Source organism: Saccostrea cucullata, unplaced genomic scaffold (genome assembly GCF_032062105.1).
Source record: "Saccostrea cucullata isolate Sc308-1 unplaced genomic scaffold, CSIRO_AGI_Scuc_v1 ctg626, whole genome shotgun sequence".
In the NCBI taxonomy this organism is placed as follows: domain Eukaryota; kingdom Metazoa; phylum Mollusca; class Bivalvia; order Ostreida; family Ostreidae; genus Saccostrea; species Saccostrea cuccullata.
The window spans coordinates 225,201-243,267 of record NW_026931150.1 but is presented as its reverse complement, the minus strand read 5'-3'; the positions used below and the strand labels follow the sequence as shown (position 1 = coordinate 243,267).

Genomic DNA, 18,067 nt, shown 5'->3' with positions numbered 1-18,067 from the left:
TCTTCAACACATTTTGTGGATAAATTTTATGAATTTGAACCTGGATATGAATTTTTTTAAAAAAGATTGCGTTTTGGTATTCTTGAATAACGTTTTGCCTTAATTTTGTTTGAGAGAATATTTTAAGAATTGAAGAGTTAATTCTTAATGGCAAACGAAAATCTTATCTAAAAAATATCAAGAACGAATGAACGAAAAAAAAATACATGTACAGTATATAATTTAATAAAAAAGTTTTTATTTGAAATCTGATTGGAGGAAAATTGAACCCGTCTTTGCGCATACCCAATATAACCATGGAAACGTGCTCGCCAACTGATCCAGTGTAATACAGATAACTTTAATAACTGCGACTTCAACTGAATTGAGCAAACGAGATTAAATACGAAAACGAGATGGTAAACGAATTGTTCGTGTACGTCACAGGACAAAAATACTGTTTTTCCATTGAAGATATTTCAGAGGGACATTGTGAAAAAATCAGGGACTTGGTGCGAGAATGCCCAAGCCAAAGAATCATCATAAATCGACCGAAAAAAGCCTTCGAGGCTATTTTGGATTTTCATTTGACGGGGATTCTTCATATGCCGATTTCTACTTGCCCAGAAGAGTTCAAAGAGGAACTAGATTTCTGGGAGATTTCTCACAAAAAAATGGAGCGCTGTTGTTTGAACCGCTTGGCTAGTCACTATAGGGAAAAGGCCTTATTGAAGGACTACAAGAATTCTGGTACATGTATGCCCGAGAAATATGAATCCTATCCAAAAAGTTCTCCTAGGAAGATTTTTCAAAAAGTCTGGAACATCTTGAACTATCACGATGATTGTCTTGTTGCTAAGGTGAGATTTCCAGTCGAGTTTTATATTCTTGCTTATATATACATGCAGTAAAAACAAACTTTAGTTTTCAGGCACCCGACGTTACTTATTTTTCTTTTAATAAAAAAAACATTATACCACCTACGTAATAATATTTCATTTTTGAAAAGAAAAATGAGTAACGTCAGGTTCCTATGGCTGGAGATGTTAAGATATACATTTTAGATCTTTTTACTTTTTATGAGTCACGCATCACATTCATCAAAACAAACGATTTTTCCAATAATAGCCGTGACATGATGAATATTGTTATTAAACTCTCTAATCTGGCGATAATTAGTATCGGAATTGATTATCAGAAATCTATTCTATATGTTATTCCAAAACTGTGCATGTCCCAATGGATTACAACTAATTACGAAGGAATATGTGATCGTCTTGTATATTTATCATGAAGAATTGTGTTGCATGTATGTATACTGATTTTTGAGATGTGGATTATACACTTTAAGAACTTGAATAAATGAACTGATGAAGGAAACAAAACAAATGAAATTTTAACAAAATTTAATTAACAAAACAAAAGTAAATTTTTACAACAAAAACAATTAAAAAATATAGAAATGAAATGTCTATCAGCAGCACGTCAGTCCTGGAGAGTGTCCTTTAAAACGTAGTACACGTTCACCCTTGCTTAAGATTTGAGTTCTGGTTTTTAATTTCCTCTGGTAAATGTATTTTTCTTTCACAAATCAAATTGATTATAATTTCACAAATAACACATAATAAACTTTCACAATGCTGTCTGGATTAACTTTGGCTTGTTATAATTTCAAAAAGGTGATTTCGTTATTCAAGATATTAAACACATAACTTTTAATTGCTGGTCCTGAGGTGTCCGTCAGGGCTGCCGTACTCTGTCGTACACTCTCTCACATTCGCCGCTGTAACTGCAAAACCATTACACATTGCAAGCCTCTCCCTCACACCCTGGACTGCCGACAGGCTATTGTCAATGTAATTAGCTGTAGTGCCCCGCCCAAGACCTGTTAATTACGAAACGGGACGAAAGTCCGAGGGTTTAGGACCCTAGGGAAAAATATAATAAATCAACCATACTACATGTGTAGACTCAAACAATAAAACATATTTTAAAAATTGCACTTTCAAATACCTGATGCAGTTGAGTACTCGCCCCAGCTACTTCAACACAACAAGCCAAACAGGTCTTATCTCGGCTGTGACTTCCCGGGTACTACCCGAACACGAGTTCTCAGGTAGATATCAAAGTACTCAGAAGTACAGAGAGCCGGGCTCATTTACAGAGTAAAATGGATTTCTTACATGAATCACGTTTATATTCTGATGAAAAAATTATTTTAAAACTATCAATTTAAATGATAAGACACTGACAGTGAGTTTTTCAATCCTAATACCACGGTCCGATTTTGTCAGAATCAGAATTAATCTGGTACCGCAGCTGAATGTAAACAAACAGGCCAGTCTGGTTCCCTCTCCTGCTTTACCTCGTATGTGTAGAGAACTACGGTAACACTGATTATCAAAAATCTTTACGCTAATGAACTACATATGTTCTTTGACTTATGAAGTTTTCAAAGTCATTACTACTAATGTTTATTTTATATAGATAAAACTTCGTTTTATTATTATTGCTTTATTTAGCGTTTGTATTATCTCAAAAGCGGTTGAGAGTAAGAGCTATATTTTTGCACGTAACTTTAAAATGGCAACTATGGGGTCAACATCCTGCCTTGAACAGGATCACATAAGCCGGCAATTGCTCTTTGAGCAATAAGCCCGGGTAAAAATTACAAATCGAGTGGCTCCCCACAGGATAAAGAACAATATTTACACTTGCGCAATAGGGGTATATTATGGGATTAAATTTAGTTTGTTACACTGATATTCTCTTAATTTATCTATTATCATATAAGGCCGGAATTAAAAATATCTTTGTTTCCCCTAACCCGACCCTAAATTCTCAAGTTGGGTCGGTAGGTAGGTAAACAATTTTATTTTCTGACAGCAGCTTTGAAAATACATTCTAAAATTTAATGGAAAATAACCTTTATAAATAAGAAAAATACAAAAGAAAGCGATTTGTGAACAAAATGCTAAGTATCGTACATATGCCGTTTAAAAACAAAATTCATGATTAATTTACAACTGTTGTTTAGTTGTACTTGTGAAATATCTCACGCCATTACATTAATATAAATTGAATAAAATAGACAAGATTCTCAAATACGCAAAGACTAGCCATACGAGTATATTTTTTAAAACCTTTCATCAGCCTTAAAAGCTTATAGACGATCAATGTACTTTGAGGGCCATAAGATTTGCAGTGGTTTTGGAGCATTTTTCTCCTGAGTTTAGAAGGTAGTGGCTAATTTTAAATCGCAGGTTCAAATCCCTATGAGTAACGTTGAAAACGGTCCTTCAAAGGGGACCATAAAAACTTATGTCCAGTGTCGCAGAAGATGCTGGCTCAAAAAAGATCCCCCACTGCTTAATGGCAAAAAAGTGCTGAGTACGTCTAAATTTGGAGCAATGGGAAATGTCATCCAAACAAATCTTGAAGGGATTAAAAGCAAAGAAACAACCAATCTTCAAGGGCCTAATTAAAGAAAAATACACTGAACGTCTCAGGAAGCTGAATCATGATTTCAAAACTATTTGGAAAGAGTATGTTAACAATATTTAATTAAACCAAACCGAATCTACAAATGATACAAATGCTATATACAATGTCATAGTCACGAAGTTTAATCACTAAATAAAGGCATGAAGAAACGTAAAGAAAGGACATCTGAATTATATTAATCAGGATGAATATGCAGACATATTTACAACAACTCCTATGGTTCCATAATGGCATATACTGTAGTAAACATAGGAACATAGATGAATTGGTTATTAGATCAAAACTCAAATTAAATAAAATGCAGTGAAATTGAATGATGTGTTCACTAGATGGGCCCCTCATCTACTCATGAGGCGGGCCTTACCCTGTATTACGTACCTTAAATTCAAATACAGGTTTATTTGTTTGTTGTTTAACGTCCCTTTCGAAAATTTATTCACTCCTATGTAGACGCCAAGACACCTCCGAAACACTCTTAATTAGTCATGGTAATTTTGTTACCGAATTGTTTCAAGAGTGAAGAATTCCAATTCCAATTCCTGCTAAAAGCATAAGATTGAGACGTCGCCATTGTTTTATAAAGAGCTAATGCCCTGTAATCACATCTGGGCGTCATTTCGTTTCCAACAAATGCTTGAAAATCACAGTAAAACAATGTCGGCCGGTTTGATAAAAACTGATTTTGATGAAATTGTATTTTATAAAACTTGGTTAACAATAAAAAAAAATTATGAAATTATCATATTCAAAAAATCTTTTCAGTCGGTGCGATTTAGTTGAGTCGGTCGCGTTAGGGGAAACAAAGGTATTTTTTATTTTGGCCTAACCACATGTTTTTCTAATTCATTTATTATCATAAACCCACGTTTAATGGTTCAGTAAAAAAGTTTCTTCACATTTGTTTACATTATTTTGAATTCCTTATATTGATTGCAACCGTCCGTGTGGCGCAGTGGTTAGAATCACAGATTTGGTAGCTAATTTTTACGTCGCCGGATCAAATCCCAATAGGGACATTGAGAGCCATACTATATTTAACAGAGGCCCCGTGTCACAATAAGCCCACGTTCACACAGAGCTGCGACTTTACGACGATCATCCCGATCGAGCCACGATCTGAAAAAGTTTTGGATCTGGGCGGATCGCCAAACCGATCGGCATCTAAATCAAATTGGCAAATTATAGTATTCATTACGACCGTACTAAGATGCCTCTACGTCAAACGCACTGGTAACACCCTTCTACTACGATGTTGCGTAAACTGTTGCCGTCCAGCGACCGCGTTTAAGTACTGGGTTTACGCAACGCTGCCGCGACTACATTCAATATCATACTATATAACATTTTTGAATAAGTTTTCTTATTATATCACAAATGTAATAAGTTTCGCTATAAACCCTGAAAAATGCTGAGTCACACCGGAAACAGTTATGTCACCCCCGACGGAAACGGTTATGTCACCCTTTAGATCACGTTCACGTGTTTTTACGTTACGCATTTTAGTTCGGGTTCGAGATTTTATGACGTCGGTTGCTAAGCAAAAGTAAACAACACAGCGTATTTCTTAACGTCAAGAAGGCATTTTTGGATTATTTGTGTAAATTTTAACGATTTTGAATGATTTTAAATTTTCTTTTAATTTTAAAAATGTCATATAACATATACCACATGGCTTCTCGGGCGACTATACCAGAATATTTGCCCCTCGGTGACAGGAAAGCCCTGGAGTCTTATGTCACCCGATGCCGAAGACCTAGACGACTGTACGACGATATCGCTACGGTGGTGCCCATCATGTTTCGTTTGTATAACGCTTTTAGTACGATTTTGGCGATGATGCATATATATCTTGCAATTGCAAATTTTTCACGTTCTTTACAATATGTGAAAAATCCGAAGTCTCAAATGCAAATGGTCGTCAAGGTTATTGTAGGTCTTCGTAGGATCGTCAGGAACGTAGAGAGATCGTAGTGGACACGTAGTAAGAACGTAGTAGGAAAGTTGTAGGAGTGTACTTGATAAGTTCCTACGCTTTTATTGCGCTTTTACTACGATCACGATCTCTCCACGATGCTTCCTCTCTGCTTGTACGAATACGGCGCCTCTACTACGCTCTTTTTATGACTTTACCCCGATTCTTGTTGGCCACGACCCCGCTATGCTTGTTTTAATCATGTTCAAAATAAGAGTGGCGAGAGTGTAGAGCTCTTCGATCATGAAAACCCTACTGCGATCATACTGCGCTTATTTTTTCTGCGATTTGTCACGATCGGCCACGATTTCAACCACGCTTTGATCGTAGTAGAAGCGGCGTCTATGTAGGAACCGGTCAAGTTATGGCATGAAACAGATCCCTCATTGCTCAAAGGCCGTAAGTGTCCAATACAGATCTAAATTTGCAGCCAGTCGCCACGTAACGACGAAATGTGACCAAGTAGAATATTGAGTAAGGGATCATTTTTCTACGTAGAAATATGACCCCCTTGTCAATATTCTACAAGTAGGGTCATTTTTCGAACGTAGAAAACCCCTACAGGCCGGTTATTCTACGACTCCACACACGTTGAATAAATTTGACCCCCTTCTTTTTTATATAATAAAACCTTATGAAATGAGATGTGATACGCATTAATCCTGGGGATGGGGAATATAGATGTCTATGTCTCCTGATATTTTTATACTTTAAAATGTACCTAAAGCTTAATTCTCTTCGTGCAAGGAGGCACACAAGGCCTGGACATCTCTTCTCCACTGGGGTCGGTTTGAGGCTGCACGGCGTGCCGTGTTCCAGGATTTCCAGCCAGCATTGTTTCGCTCCACCTCCACCATCCATCGCCATGTTGTCTTGGGGCGACCTTGCTTCCTTCTCCCTTTAGGCGTCCACCCGAGGGCCACAACACGGTTATCTGTTGGATCCTTTGTAAGCAAGTGGCCGATTTAATTCCATCTCTTCCTCCTTACCTTGCCACCGATGCTTTCTGCCATCTCCAGAACTGTCTTGTTTGAGATATGCTACTGCCATTTGACCTTAAGGATCCTTCTGGGGCACTTGGTCTCAAAGATGTCAATTTTCTTTTTCTCTGTCTTGCTAAGCTTCCATGTCTCGCATCCATATAATAATACAGAGAGGACCAGGCTCTTCAAGAGGGAGACTTTTGTCTTTTTACTGTTGTCTGTAGCGTTCCAGATGTTGGCTAGCCTCCTGAAGGATGCGTCAGCCAGTGCTATCCTCTTCCTGATATCAGCAGTTCCTCCTCCATCCTTGGTGACATTGGCGCCGAGGTAACTGAAACTGTCCACCTCTTCGGCTTCACCGTTTCCAACTGTCAGGCTGATTTCACTCTTGCTATTTATCTTCATCACTTTGCATTTCTTAGCATTCAGCTTCAATCCAACTTTTGCAGAATGTTCTTCCAGTTTTGTTGTCTTAGACTGAAGATGTTTCAATGCTTATGACAATGTCGTCTGCAAAGTCGAGGTTTTCAAGCATAGTGGTGAAGTCCCATCTAATTCCTGTTCTCTATCCTCTGACAGTCTGTTGCATCACCCAGTCTATTACTAGGAGGAACAAGAAGCCTGACATACAGCATCCTTGTTTAACACCAGTCATCACAGGAAAAGGGTCTGTGGTCTTGTTGTCATCAATCACAGAGCACTGAAATTTGTCATACAGGGTTTTGACCATCAAAATCAGTTTTCTGAGTATTCCATATTTCTTCATGATGACCCAAAAACTGTCTTTGTGCACCGAGTCGAAAGCTTTATCAAAGTCCAAAAGTACAGTGTAGCATTCCACTCGTTGACTTGCTCTAGGATGTTCCCGAGGATGAAGATCTGGTTTACAGTCCCTCTCCCTCTCCGGAACCCTGCCTGCTCTTTCCTCTGGGTGTGGTCAACTCCAGTCTGTACTCTGTAAATGATGATCCTGCTGAGTGCTTTGTTGGCTAGGGGCAGCAATGTGACTCCCCTCCAGTTGCTGCAGTCCTGTAAGTTGCCTCTCTTGTGAAGTTTACAGATCAGTCCGCTTGTCCATTCTTTGGGTACTTTTTCCTTCTTCCATATCTGGTCAAAGGTGTGCTTCAATTCCTGGCTGCTCTTATCAAGGTCTGCCTTTAACATTTCTGCAGTTATTTGATCTGCTCCAGGGGCCTTCCCATTTCAAAGCGTTTTCAGTGCAGTCCTTATTTCCTGCAAGGTGGTTGGCTCAACTGAGATGTCTAGCTCTTCTCCTTCATCATGTCCATCTTGTGGTGGTCACTCTGGAGTGTCTCTATTGAGTACTTCCTCAAAATGTTTCTTCCATCTGGCAAGCCTCGCTTCTTTATTTTTCAGCAGCTCTCCATCTTTGCTCTTCACCGCTGCTGTTTGTTTATTACTCTTTCTTGTCAGCTGTTTTACTATGCTGTACAGTTCCTTCTGCCTTCTGTTCTCGGCTGCTTTCTGTGCTCGCTCAGCTTTCTCTGCCATCCATCTCCTCTTGTCCTCTCTCGTACTTTTCTTGACTGCTTTGTCTTTTTCCCTGTAATTTTCCTTCATCATTGTCTTAACTCTTTCTAATCTTGTGCTCTCTATCTTTGTCTTTACTTTCATCTATCACCTTCCAGGTGTTTTCGCTGATTCAAGGTTTACTTTTGCCTTTCCTGTATCCAAGTACTTCCTCTGCTGAATTCACATATGTCATCTCCTGCTGTTCCCGAATATTCTCGATATCTTCAGTCTATTCCCTTAGCACTTCTAATTTTTTCCTCACATAGTCATTGAACTTTGCTTTTACTTCATTGTTTTTGAGGCGTTCTACATCCAATCTTGGTTTCAACTTGTTCTTATTCTTGTGTGTGCTGAGTCGTAGCCTGATTCGGGTCTTCACCAGGTAATGGTCGCTGTTGGCATCCGCTCCCCTCTGAACCTTAGTGTCAAAAATAGAAGATCTCCACTGTCCGCTGATGAGATGGTCAATCTAGTTTCTCGCTGTTCCAGTAGCAGACACCCATGTTGCTTTGTGTATATCTTTGTGAGGGAAATAGTGTTCCTGTGATTGGTCTGACCTTGGCGTTAAGGTCCCCCATGATAATAATGACGCCGTTTTTATTACATCCATCCAAGGTCTCTTGTAACTCCTGATAGAATTGGTCTTTCTCCTCCTCTTCCTTTTCATTATCTGGCGCATATGCTTGGATCACCGACACTCCTGTATCTTGAATAGAATCGTGCTATTATGATTCTCTTACTGACAGGTGTCGATTCCATGAGTGACTTCATTGCCTGCTGGCTGATCATAACTCCTACCTCATGCAGTTCTTTATCCTCGCTGTACATGATGGTCTGGCCCGAGGCCAGTCTCATCTTCCCAGCTCCTGTCCATCTGCACTCACTGTTTCCCAAAATGTCCAGATGTTATCCTTCCATTTTTCTCGCAATCTATGCTGATGCTTCTCCTCTATACATTGTTCTCACGTTCTATTGTCCGATGGTGAATGTTTGTGTGGTTGTCAAAAGGGATCTAGTCGGAGCTGGGTTTCCCTAAGGCTTTCACCCCTCGTCGTCTTACTCCCATTATTGGCGGTCCCCGCTTCACCCGGTCTTCTTTGCTCTTTTATGTCCATTGTTTCTGTATGCACTAATATTGTTACATGTACTTATAATATTTCATTTGTGCGAGGAAAGATGTGCATGTACATTAAAATAAGGGATTCATTAGCTTTGAAGAGACTAACAATACTTTTTTGCACAGTTCAGGCCTCGGGGGCCATAAAACTTAGACAAGCTCACTTTTGATCTCCGTCTCGCTTTTTCACTATTAAATCCTTTGGAAAAAGTGAGACTGGAATCAAAAGCGAGCTTTATATATTTTTCACAAAATTATTCTTTAGGGTCATTTTACTACAATCCTCACCGAGAAAAATGACCCGAATGCCATAATTTCTACTAACAAGTGGGTCATTTCTCTACATAGAATATTGACTAGGGGGTAAAAATGACCTCCATTCTACATGGGTCACTTTTCGTCGTTACACCGGACAATTGTGTCGTGTCAATGAGTAAAAATTCTCGAAGTAATGTTAAAGAATCAACATACAATAGAGAGAGAGAAAGAGAGAGAGACAGAGAGAATAAGAAACAGATTTTTCAGTTTTAAACCATGGGCACATGTTGGTCTATTTACATGTATCTCCTTTTGACACAACTTTATATGTACACAATTATACAACTAATATATAACGGTGAGCAATAAGACAAACGTGCTAAATATGTATCAAGCCAATAAAAACGTACGCGTCCTCATTATCCTATGGAGATAAAAAAAAATAGAGTTGACACTGCCTACGAAAACAGATTCATATACATGTACTTGGTAAATACAAATTTTTATCTAATGTCATTCCGTACGTAAAGGTTAAATCCTGAATTCATTACTGCAATTATATAAAAGGAAAATGTTCGTTTTGAAAGTTCATTTTGTAGCAAATTTTGCGTTTGCTTAAATGCAGTCAACAAGTGAGACGAATAAAAAGACCCTCCGCCAACCCCCTCCAAGCGGAAAAATATTCCTGATCTGCCCAGGTCTGCTTTGTTGTTACATTATAACTTACAAACAATTTGTTCGAACATTATTATAATTATAAACCTATAAATACATGTATTTACAATAATATGTGAAAGCGGTAGCAGTCAATAATTCACGGTGTCAGCTCGCGGCAGTTGGCAGTTGCAATCATAAGTTTCAATTAAGAGATGTATTTATTGGAATACCATAATTGATACTTGATATCTAATATTTACTCTATTCTTGTATCTAATGTTTACTCTATTTTTTTTTTACACGCGATGTTATATTAATACTGTTTTTACAGTGTAGTAGGATGAAACATGGAAAATTTTAATCCCAAGAAAAACACTACTTTGTAATGAGTTATAAATGATACAACAACAATGAGCATGTGCCTTCCAAACAGTGATCTAATCTGGACTAATGGAATTGACCGAAATCTTGATTAGATAGATATAGCCCTTTGGTATATAAAGCGCTGCCGAGGCACAGCATTGGTTATTCCGGGAACAGAAGAGAACAAGAATTTAGAAAAGAAGTGGCCAAAAACAGTATTAGAGAGAGAAGTTAGGAAGACTTGGGTTGAAGTCAAAGATCTGGTGAAAAGTCAACCAGAGGATTTGGAGATACAAGGTGCAGTAATCCTAAATAAGGGCGAGATATCGTGTAGTCTTACAAATGGGTCATAGAGGACGGGGCGAGATGCTTCTATTTTATACTGGAATAAGGAACCTGGATTGTGTCTTCGCCGTAAAAAGAAAAAGAACCCGGCACAAGAATTTAGTGTCCCACTAAAATCAATACTCTTTGTGAATAAAATATTTGATTCAAGTATTAATTGTAAGCTTAAGTCGAAACATAGGAAAATATAGTTTATATTGGTTTTTGTTGAGGCCCCCTGAAAATGAACCACAGGCACTTGTTTCGTATAAAAGGCATCGATTCCTACTTATTTTTACCACAAGGTACCTAACTCAATTTCAGCCATCCCGCTTCAAGCCAATGTTTCATCATTTCATCAATCATCAACCTACTTCAATAAACACTAGTTAACTTCTAGAGACTTTTCTCTTTTCAAATATATTGTACCAAATGTCCTTGATCAAGCCTCATTATTGTAAACCATTTATTTATTCCTCTAAAATTACCTCGCGACAAAAGACTTTTTTAAAGACAGGATACAGGGGATTCCAGTAAGTGATATAGTGTAGGATAAAAACAGAAACTTCTGATTTCATTCTAACTAAAAATTCAGAAAGGTCACATAAGTATTAGAAATATCAGTCAGTGACAGGTAAGAAAAGATCCTGGGTTGCTGCCATCTGGGGTCAATAGAAGGGAGGAATGTGGTGCTAAGGAAGGTTCGATTCCCAGTGAAAAAATATTGCAGTTAGCAACTTATGATTCAGAGGCATTTAGGATGTGAATCTAGGACTATATCGTTTCTCTTATCACCGATTACATTTAAAGCTCTGATTGAAGGCACTTATAATTTTCTCTACTATCGTTGATTGGTGCAGCTAACTAGTGAAGTGATGTGCATGACCAATTAATTCGAGGAGAGGGAAATCTACATTAGGATATCCTTTATCAGGACTAACAGAGAAAACAGTGGATCGCAGTAATTCCTAAGCTTTGAAACGCTTTTGGAATCTTGAAATCATATAAGGGATATCTACCAACAAAAACACCACTCACAATATCAGAACATACCGTAATACGAAGACAATATATAGAAAACATTAAATTGGATGCAACAAATATTATGCAAAAAAATCATAATAAACAAAATCTTGAACAACTTTACAGTTCAACAGCGTAGTCAAAAAGATTTAACAGGCAAATAAAAATCGTTTTCCCCACAGAAATATGAAGACTTAATTGCGGATTTGAAAAAAAGAAACAAACAGAATACTAAGCATTAGCTGACAGGATACAAGACGGCACCAATATGTCAACAAATATGAAAAAATAATGTCACTTTACTGCTCTAAATCTTTGATAATAGACTACATCCAGATATAGTGCCGTATATAATACATTTTAACACGATCTTAGGTTTCGTCCGTCGCAACCGACATATTTTTGATGTTACATGTATTTTCTTTTTACATCAACAATATTAAATTCTTATATGCTGGTAATTTGTTCTAGCAATAGCGTCTGTTTTTACAACTATTTCATAATTCCATTCCAGAGTTCATTTTCATTTTATTCCACTATGCAAATTCTTTCTGTGTATGCTGGATTCAGGGGAAAACGAAGTTAATGGTCGCCGTATCCTTCATCGCGTCCATCTACTCGCATCTGTTCATTTTTGACTTATGCTCCCGCTACTGAAGATTATTCGGAATTATATAGTTTTTGCCATGACCATCTGTCTGTCTCGTTGTCTGTCTGTTAACCCGCCAAAACTTTAACCTTGCCCATTGAATTGGTGGAGCTATGACTTTCACATTTCAAAGGTTTATTCCTTGTAACAAGACTTTTTTTCGGGTTTCACCGAATTTAACCTCTTGACATTCGAGTTTGGCACACTTTTACAAACAAATATGGAACTTTAACCTTGGCCATAACTTTTGAACAGTTGCTGCTAGGGTATTCATACTTCATACGGGTATTTATTGAGACAAGACCTTTCGATGGATATAAATATTTTTTTTTACCTTGACCTCAGAGTTTGACCCACTTTTCAAAAACTTTAACCATGGCCATAAGTTTTGAAAACTTAGAACTAGGACTTAAATATTTCACATGTGTATTCCTTGAGATAAGACCTTTCTCTGGATACCAAGAATGTTGATCTTGGATTCTGATTTACATTTGAAAAACTTCAATCTTTGCATAATACAGCCACAGGGGGCATCAGTGTTTCACAAACACATCTTGCTTTTCTCCGATTTGTAGTAAAAGGGCGTCATCTTAATGTTTAATGTATATCTTAATGTACCTCTTTTGATTAGGTTATCACTTTCCCAACATTTCAGCAGAAAAGAAAGTGAAGGGACTCACTTCGTCTTTACATTCTCTTGAATCCGACGATACACAAAATACCGGTATATCATATAATATCATAGCTGAATAGATATGTAAATGTACGTAGGATAATTAACACGAACATGCTTTTTAGTTTGAAACAGTAAAAAATAATCAAAAAGAATGAAAATAAAAAAAAACATACGAGAGATTTAATAGATTTGTGTATGATCTGGAATTAATGCGGAAATTAATTCGTCGTTAATGATTTTGTCGTGTAAGCTTCTGTGCGAAAAATTTGCATCCAGACCAATACCGCTATACATGTATACAATAACCGTCTTTTCTGAAAGTCATAAAAAGGATTATTCTAAAAGTTGTTTCTCTGGACCCCTTGGTCGGATAACTGTATGCGGTAAAGATGTAGATTAATGGAAAAAGAATTGTGATTGGTACTTATCTTCGCCCATGAAAATGATTCCTAGGCTGCTTACATCTACCGAACAATTCCTTTTCAATTTGTTTCATAGGAAATACAACTGAACTTTGTGTCGCTACTATTAGAATTTCAAATATCATGGATATGTCAAGTGATAAAATCTCAACCACTTATTTTTTTAAAAAGTATATTACGCTTGATATCTCTTGAGATTCCTCTAAAATTGTGCTGTTCATGGGGCCATTGAGTTTGGTCGGTTGGTTGATTGTATGCCGTTTAACATCCCTCTCGAGAATGTTTTCACTCATATGGAGACGCCACCACTAACCGGTGGAGAGCTGCAAAATTTGTCCTATGCTCAGCACTGAGGGCCATTGAGCAGTGAGGATCTTTTTTGTGCCAGTACCTACTGCGACACGAGACCTCGGTTTATACGGTCTCATCCGAAGGATCGGTCTCCACCTCCCACAGTGGGATTCAAACCCGCGACGTAAGGATCAACTCCTTACTTCGCAACTCTAGAGAAGACACTCTAATCACTGTTCCACGCAGGCGACTCCATCGAGTTTGGGATAAAGATGTTCGATTTTGGTTTACCATACCACCGTGCACTGATAAAAAATAACCAGGTAAAGTCACTAAGAAAACTAGTAAATTTACTGTCCATACAATCACTACCTTAAGAGTAGTTTTACTAGGTATTGGGTATATTTACAATAGATAAGATAAGTAAATCTAGAATTGATGAGTAAGTTTCACTAGGTATATAGTTATCTATACGATCCCCGTTCCACAACACACTATCTTCACCAGTAAACTGAAAGTTTACTAATCACGACAAATGCTTTACGAGACACACTAGTTAAATTCACCAGGGTTTTTTTTTTTCAGCGTGGTGATCGAATCATGTAACGTGTCTTTGCAGATGCCGGTGTTCAGTCTTAATTTGCTGGCATGTACAGAGGAAGCAACAGTAAACCCAACTTAGCTATGGTCCAAATACAACTTCTTTTCCTTAGAAAGTCTGAAACTTTTAAACAAAAGTGATAGGCAAATACAAAATTACTCTATGTATTTGGTTGATTCGAACTTTCATTAATCTAATCATGGTGCCCAAGTATCAAATGTTTTTCTATATAATTATAATTTTGGATATTTATTTTATTTTAGTATAATGCATTATTTTTTAACTTTATAAAAGATTTAGCCGATAAATTTTAATCCTTTTAATGTCTTTCAGGATTGTATCAGATATAGATCTAATAAACATGATACCTGCATTAATATTTTCTCTCCTTTCATGTTAAATTTGTCTCGGATAGCAAACAGTAACCCTTATAACCGATAAATTAAACACAGTCATCTTCTCATGTTCGGTTCAAATCAAGTATCTGTTTCTATGAAAAACATGGTTACTCCCTAACGGCCTGAAGTGAATGACTCTTAAGTTTTAAATAAAACCTAAAAAGGGTTTGTTTGTTCAACACCCTTCAAGAAGTTTTCTTTCATATTCCGACACCAACACTTGAAAGTGGAGGATTGCAGAGTCATAGCAGTACTTGTACTTACGGACTATTAGCACCGAGATATTTTTCGTGCCAAAACCTATTGCGACAAGGGGAACTCACTTTATACCATCTCACCCCAGGGACTACCTCTGGGGCCATAAAACTCAGATGATCTTGCTCTTGATCTCAGTCTCACACTAAAGGAACTAAAAGTAGAAAAACGATACTGAGATGGACCCGGGGCCTGGTCTTCACGTCCGGAAATAAAATAAAATTTACATGTAAGCTCAAAAAAGTGAGCAGGCTTCTTAAGGCAAAGGCGATGTGCAAATTAGTTCAACATTTCGGGGGGGGGGGGGGGGGGGTTAAAGAGATCCATTAATTTAGTTGTGACAATGTTTTCAATTTCGCCAGGTACAGTATAGTCCAAACATAACGTATAGGTAACAACAGAGCGAACCATCAAAGCGAACTTCGGGTTCCCCTTGCGTTTTCTTTGGGTCTGTTGTTAAAAAATATGGGTGTGCTTTTGGTGCGATCTTTGGTTCGCCGTGTGTTCGCTCGGTGTCAGCTCTGAACCCGGCGTTCACTTTCACTCAAGCATGAAGCGGTCCCAGCTTATCTTGCCGCCTTTAAGCTCCACACTTCATATTTAACATGAATTAAAGATAAAAACATTTGAAAAACAAGTTTTTAATTCCAATTTAATATTTTATTTTTCAGATCTATTTCTTCGTGTCTACGAGTTTCATTTTACTGTCGATCTTCGGAGTTGCCATTAGCACGTTACCTGAATTCCGAGTAAAAGAGGCTCCACCTGAGGCAGTACCCACGGCTTCTCCTCCCCCTGACTACTGCAAGCTTCTGTACGACAAACTCACATCCTCAAAAAGTTTGGCAGTAAGTCTGAACAAGTCTATTGAACGCGATGGTTCGGATTTTATGACTAGTATTTTTCCAGAATCCGTGCACAAGAAGATCCCCTCTTTGCAGCAGACAATTGACCAAGGAACGACCGTGTTCTTCTACATAGAAATCGCCACCACCATTTTCTTCACCGCTGAGCAGGTGATGCGAATTCTTACCTGCCCTGCATTACTCGCGTACACGTGTGGCTTGATGAATATTGTTGAAATTCTGCTTCTTTTGGCCAGCTATTGTCGTTTCGTTCTCCACTTCTTGGAAATAGATTATAATGGAACCGCTTGGTCCTTATTATTGTACGTTCAAATGTTTCGTGTTCTCAGAATTGTCCGAGTTATGCGTCACGTGCTTGCCTTTAAAGTCCTAAACTACTCAGTCAAGGTTGGAAAGAAGGACCTCTGCATCATTATCATGTACATTTTCATTGGTCTGATGATTTTCTCTAACCTTGTTTTCTTTTTTGAACTATCAGAAGATTTTCGAAGCATACCGGACGCCTGGTGGTGGACATTGATCACCATGACAACGGTGGGGTACGGTGATATGATTCCAAAGACAATAGCAGGAAAATTGTTGGGTTGTGTTTGTGCTGTATCAGGGGTCATCATGCTGTCGCTCGTGATACCCATTTTTGTGAATACCTTTTTATTCTTGTACCAGTTTGCAGAACTTGAATCCGTGACCATTCCAGCCCCAAAGAAACCAAGCGAACTCAAACGAAAAGTCACTTCCGATGACACAGAGGTAACGTTTTCTTCAGAATGATCTTAAAAGGCCGCGGAGCAAAATAAAGCAAAATACTTTTTCGTGATCATCGAGGAATTTTAATCATGTTTTTAATGTATATACTTACGTGATTTTTGACTCATATAGTTTCATCGTGTATTTTATGGTTATTTTTGGATCTGCAATTGTATATAGATGCCTTTGGTATGATTATTATATATCACCAGACTATCTTTATTTTTTAAAAAAAGAGCTATTTTGTGCTATAATGAATCTAATAAAAAAATGGAAAGTTTTACATAAGAGCCCTTTGATTTATTTTTGTTGACGAAAATTCTAGTTAATTTCTTTTTCTCTCTCAGTTGATAAAATCAGTATTCAAACTTCCAAATGATGATTTTTTGCAGATTGTAAAGTATTTGAAAATGGGTGCAATTTTTTTTTATTTTGGCAAGTTAAGTAAGCATTAGCAAAATACGCTTTTACACCATTTTGAAATTTGATTGGTCTTAATTTCTCCCAGGAGGGCAAAAGAACAAAAGACTTAATAAGATCAATGGAGATTTTGTTGTATTTTCATTAATTTGGAGAAGTGCAATCTACCATAAAGGATGACAGTCATAAGAATATCTAAACTTCAATTAGTGAGATGCTGTGAAAACAAGCTTATTCAGAGAATCTTGTGTCGCCCGCTGAAGGAAAAAAGAAAAGTATATGCGGTTCTAGGGGAGAGGGGTCAAAGGGGGAGGATGGCACTTTAAGTTGGACATGGCCATGAACAGCTATGGTATAAAATTAAACTGCAAAAAAAAAAAAAAAAAAAAATCCGACTCCAGATTTTGCCCAGAAATGAAAGCTTTACACACACACACCCTCCCTCACTCACAGGGTATATGCAATTACGACCTTGATCATTGTGGAAGTCTTAAAACAGAGATTTTTTTTTTAATTTATAACCTTAAATTTTGACCTCAAAATCTATAGGGAATTTCCTTGCGGCACAGGGATTTGTTGTATAAAATTTCACTGAAAAAAAACCCCCAAAGGCTTCTTGAGGTATCATTCTGATGGGATTTTAAAAAATATCAATGACTTGTTACGAAAGGCGGTGTGATTTATTAAAGATCCTGTATATCTAGAGTACACTGTACAGTTACATAACGATTAATGCTGACCTTCCATTAACACTATCACACAGTCTTAAATAATCCGTATTATATTTTTCAATGACATTCCTATTTGACTTGTAAAATTACCTGAGAGATCCAATTAACTGATAAATAATCTATATTTCATTTTAGCGGATTTTCAGGTAGCACGTCTCGTGTACAGACAAAGTAAATGAACTTATTGTACTTCAACATAACTCTATCTATATTTAATGTGATCTGCAGTTAGACGTCAAACTGATTGCCACAAAAATAAATTTTCTCTTTTTTCTAAAATGGATATCATATTTCAAGT

At 37.4% G+C, this 18,067-nt stretch overlaps 1 protein-coding gene across 1 annotated transcript; it reads left to right on the top strand.

Moving 5' to 3' along the window:
* Positions 1-266: 266 nt before the first annotated feature.
* LOC134231588 (potassium voltage-gated channel subfamily A member 3-like) lies at positions 267-16,812 on the top strand. The gene is made up of 2 exons (XM_062713569.1): positions 267-839; positions 15,677-16,812. Exons 1-2 carry the CDS (start codon positions 396-398, stop codon positions 16,640-16,642), a joined length of 1,410 nt encoding a protein of 469 aa, XP_062569553.1. The 5' UTR covers positions 267-395; the 3' UTR covers positions 16,643-16,812.
* Positions 16,813-18,067: the final 1,255 nt, after the last annotated feature.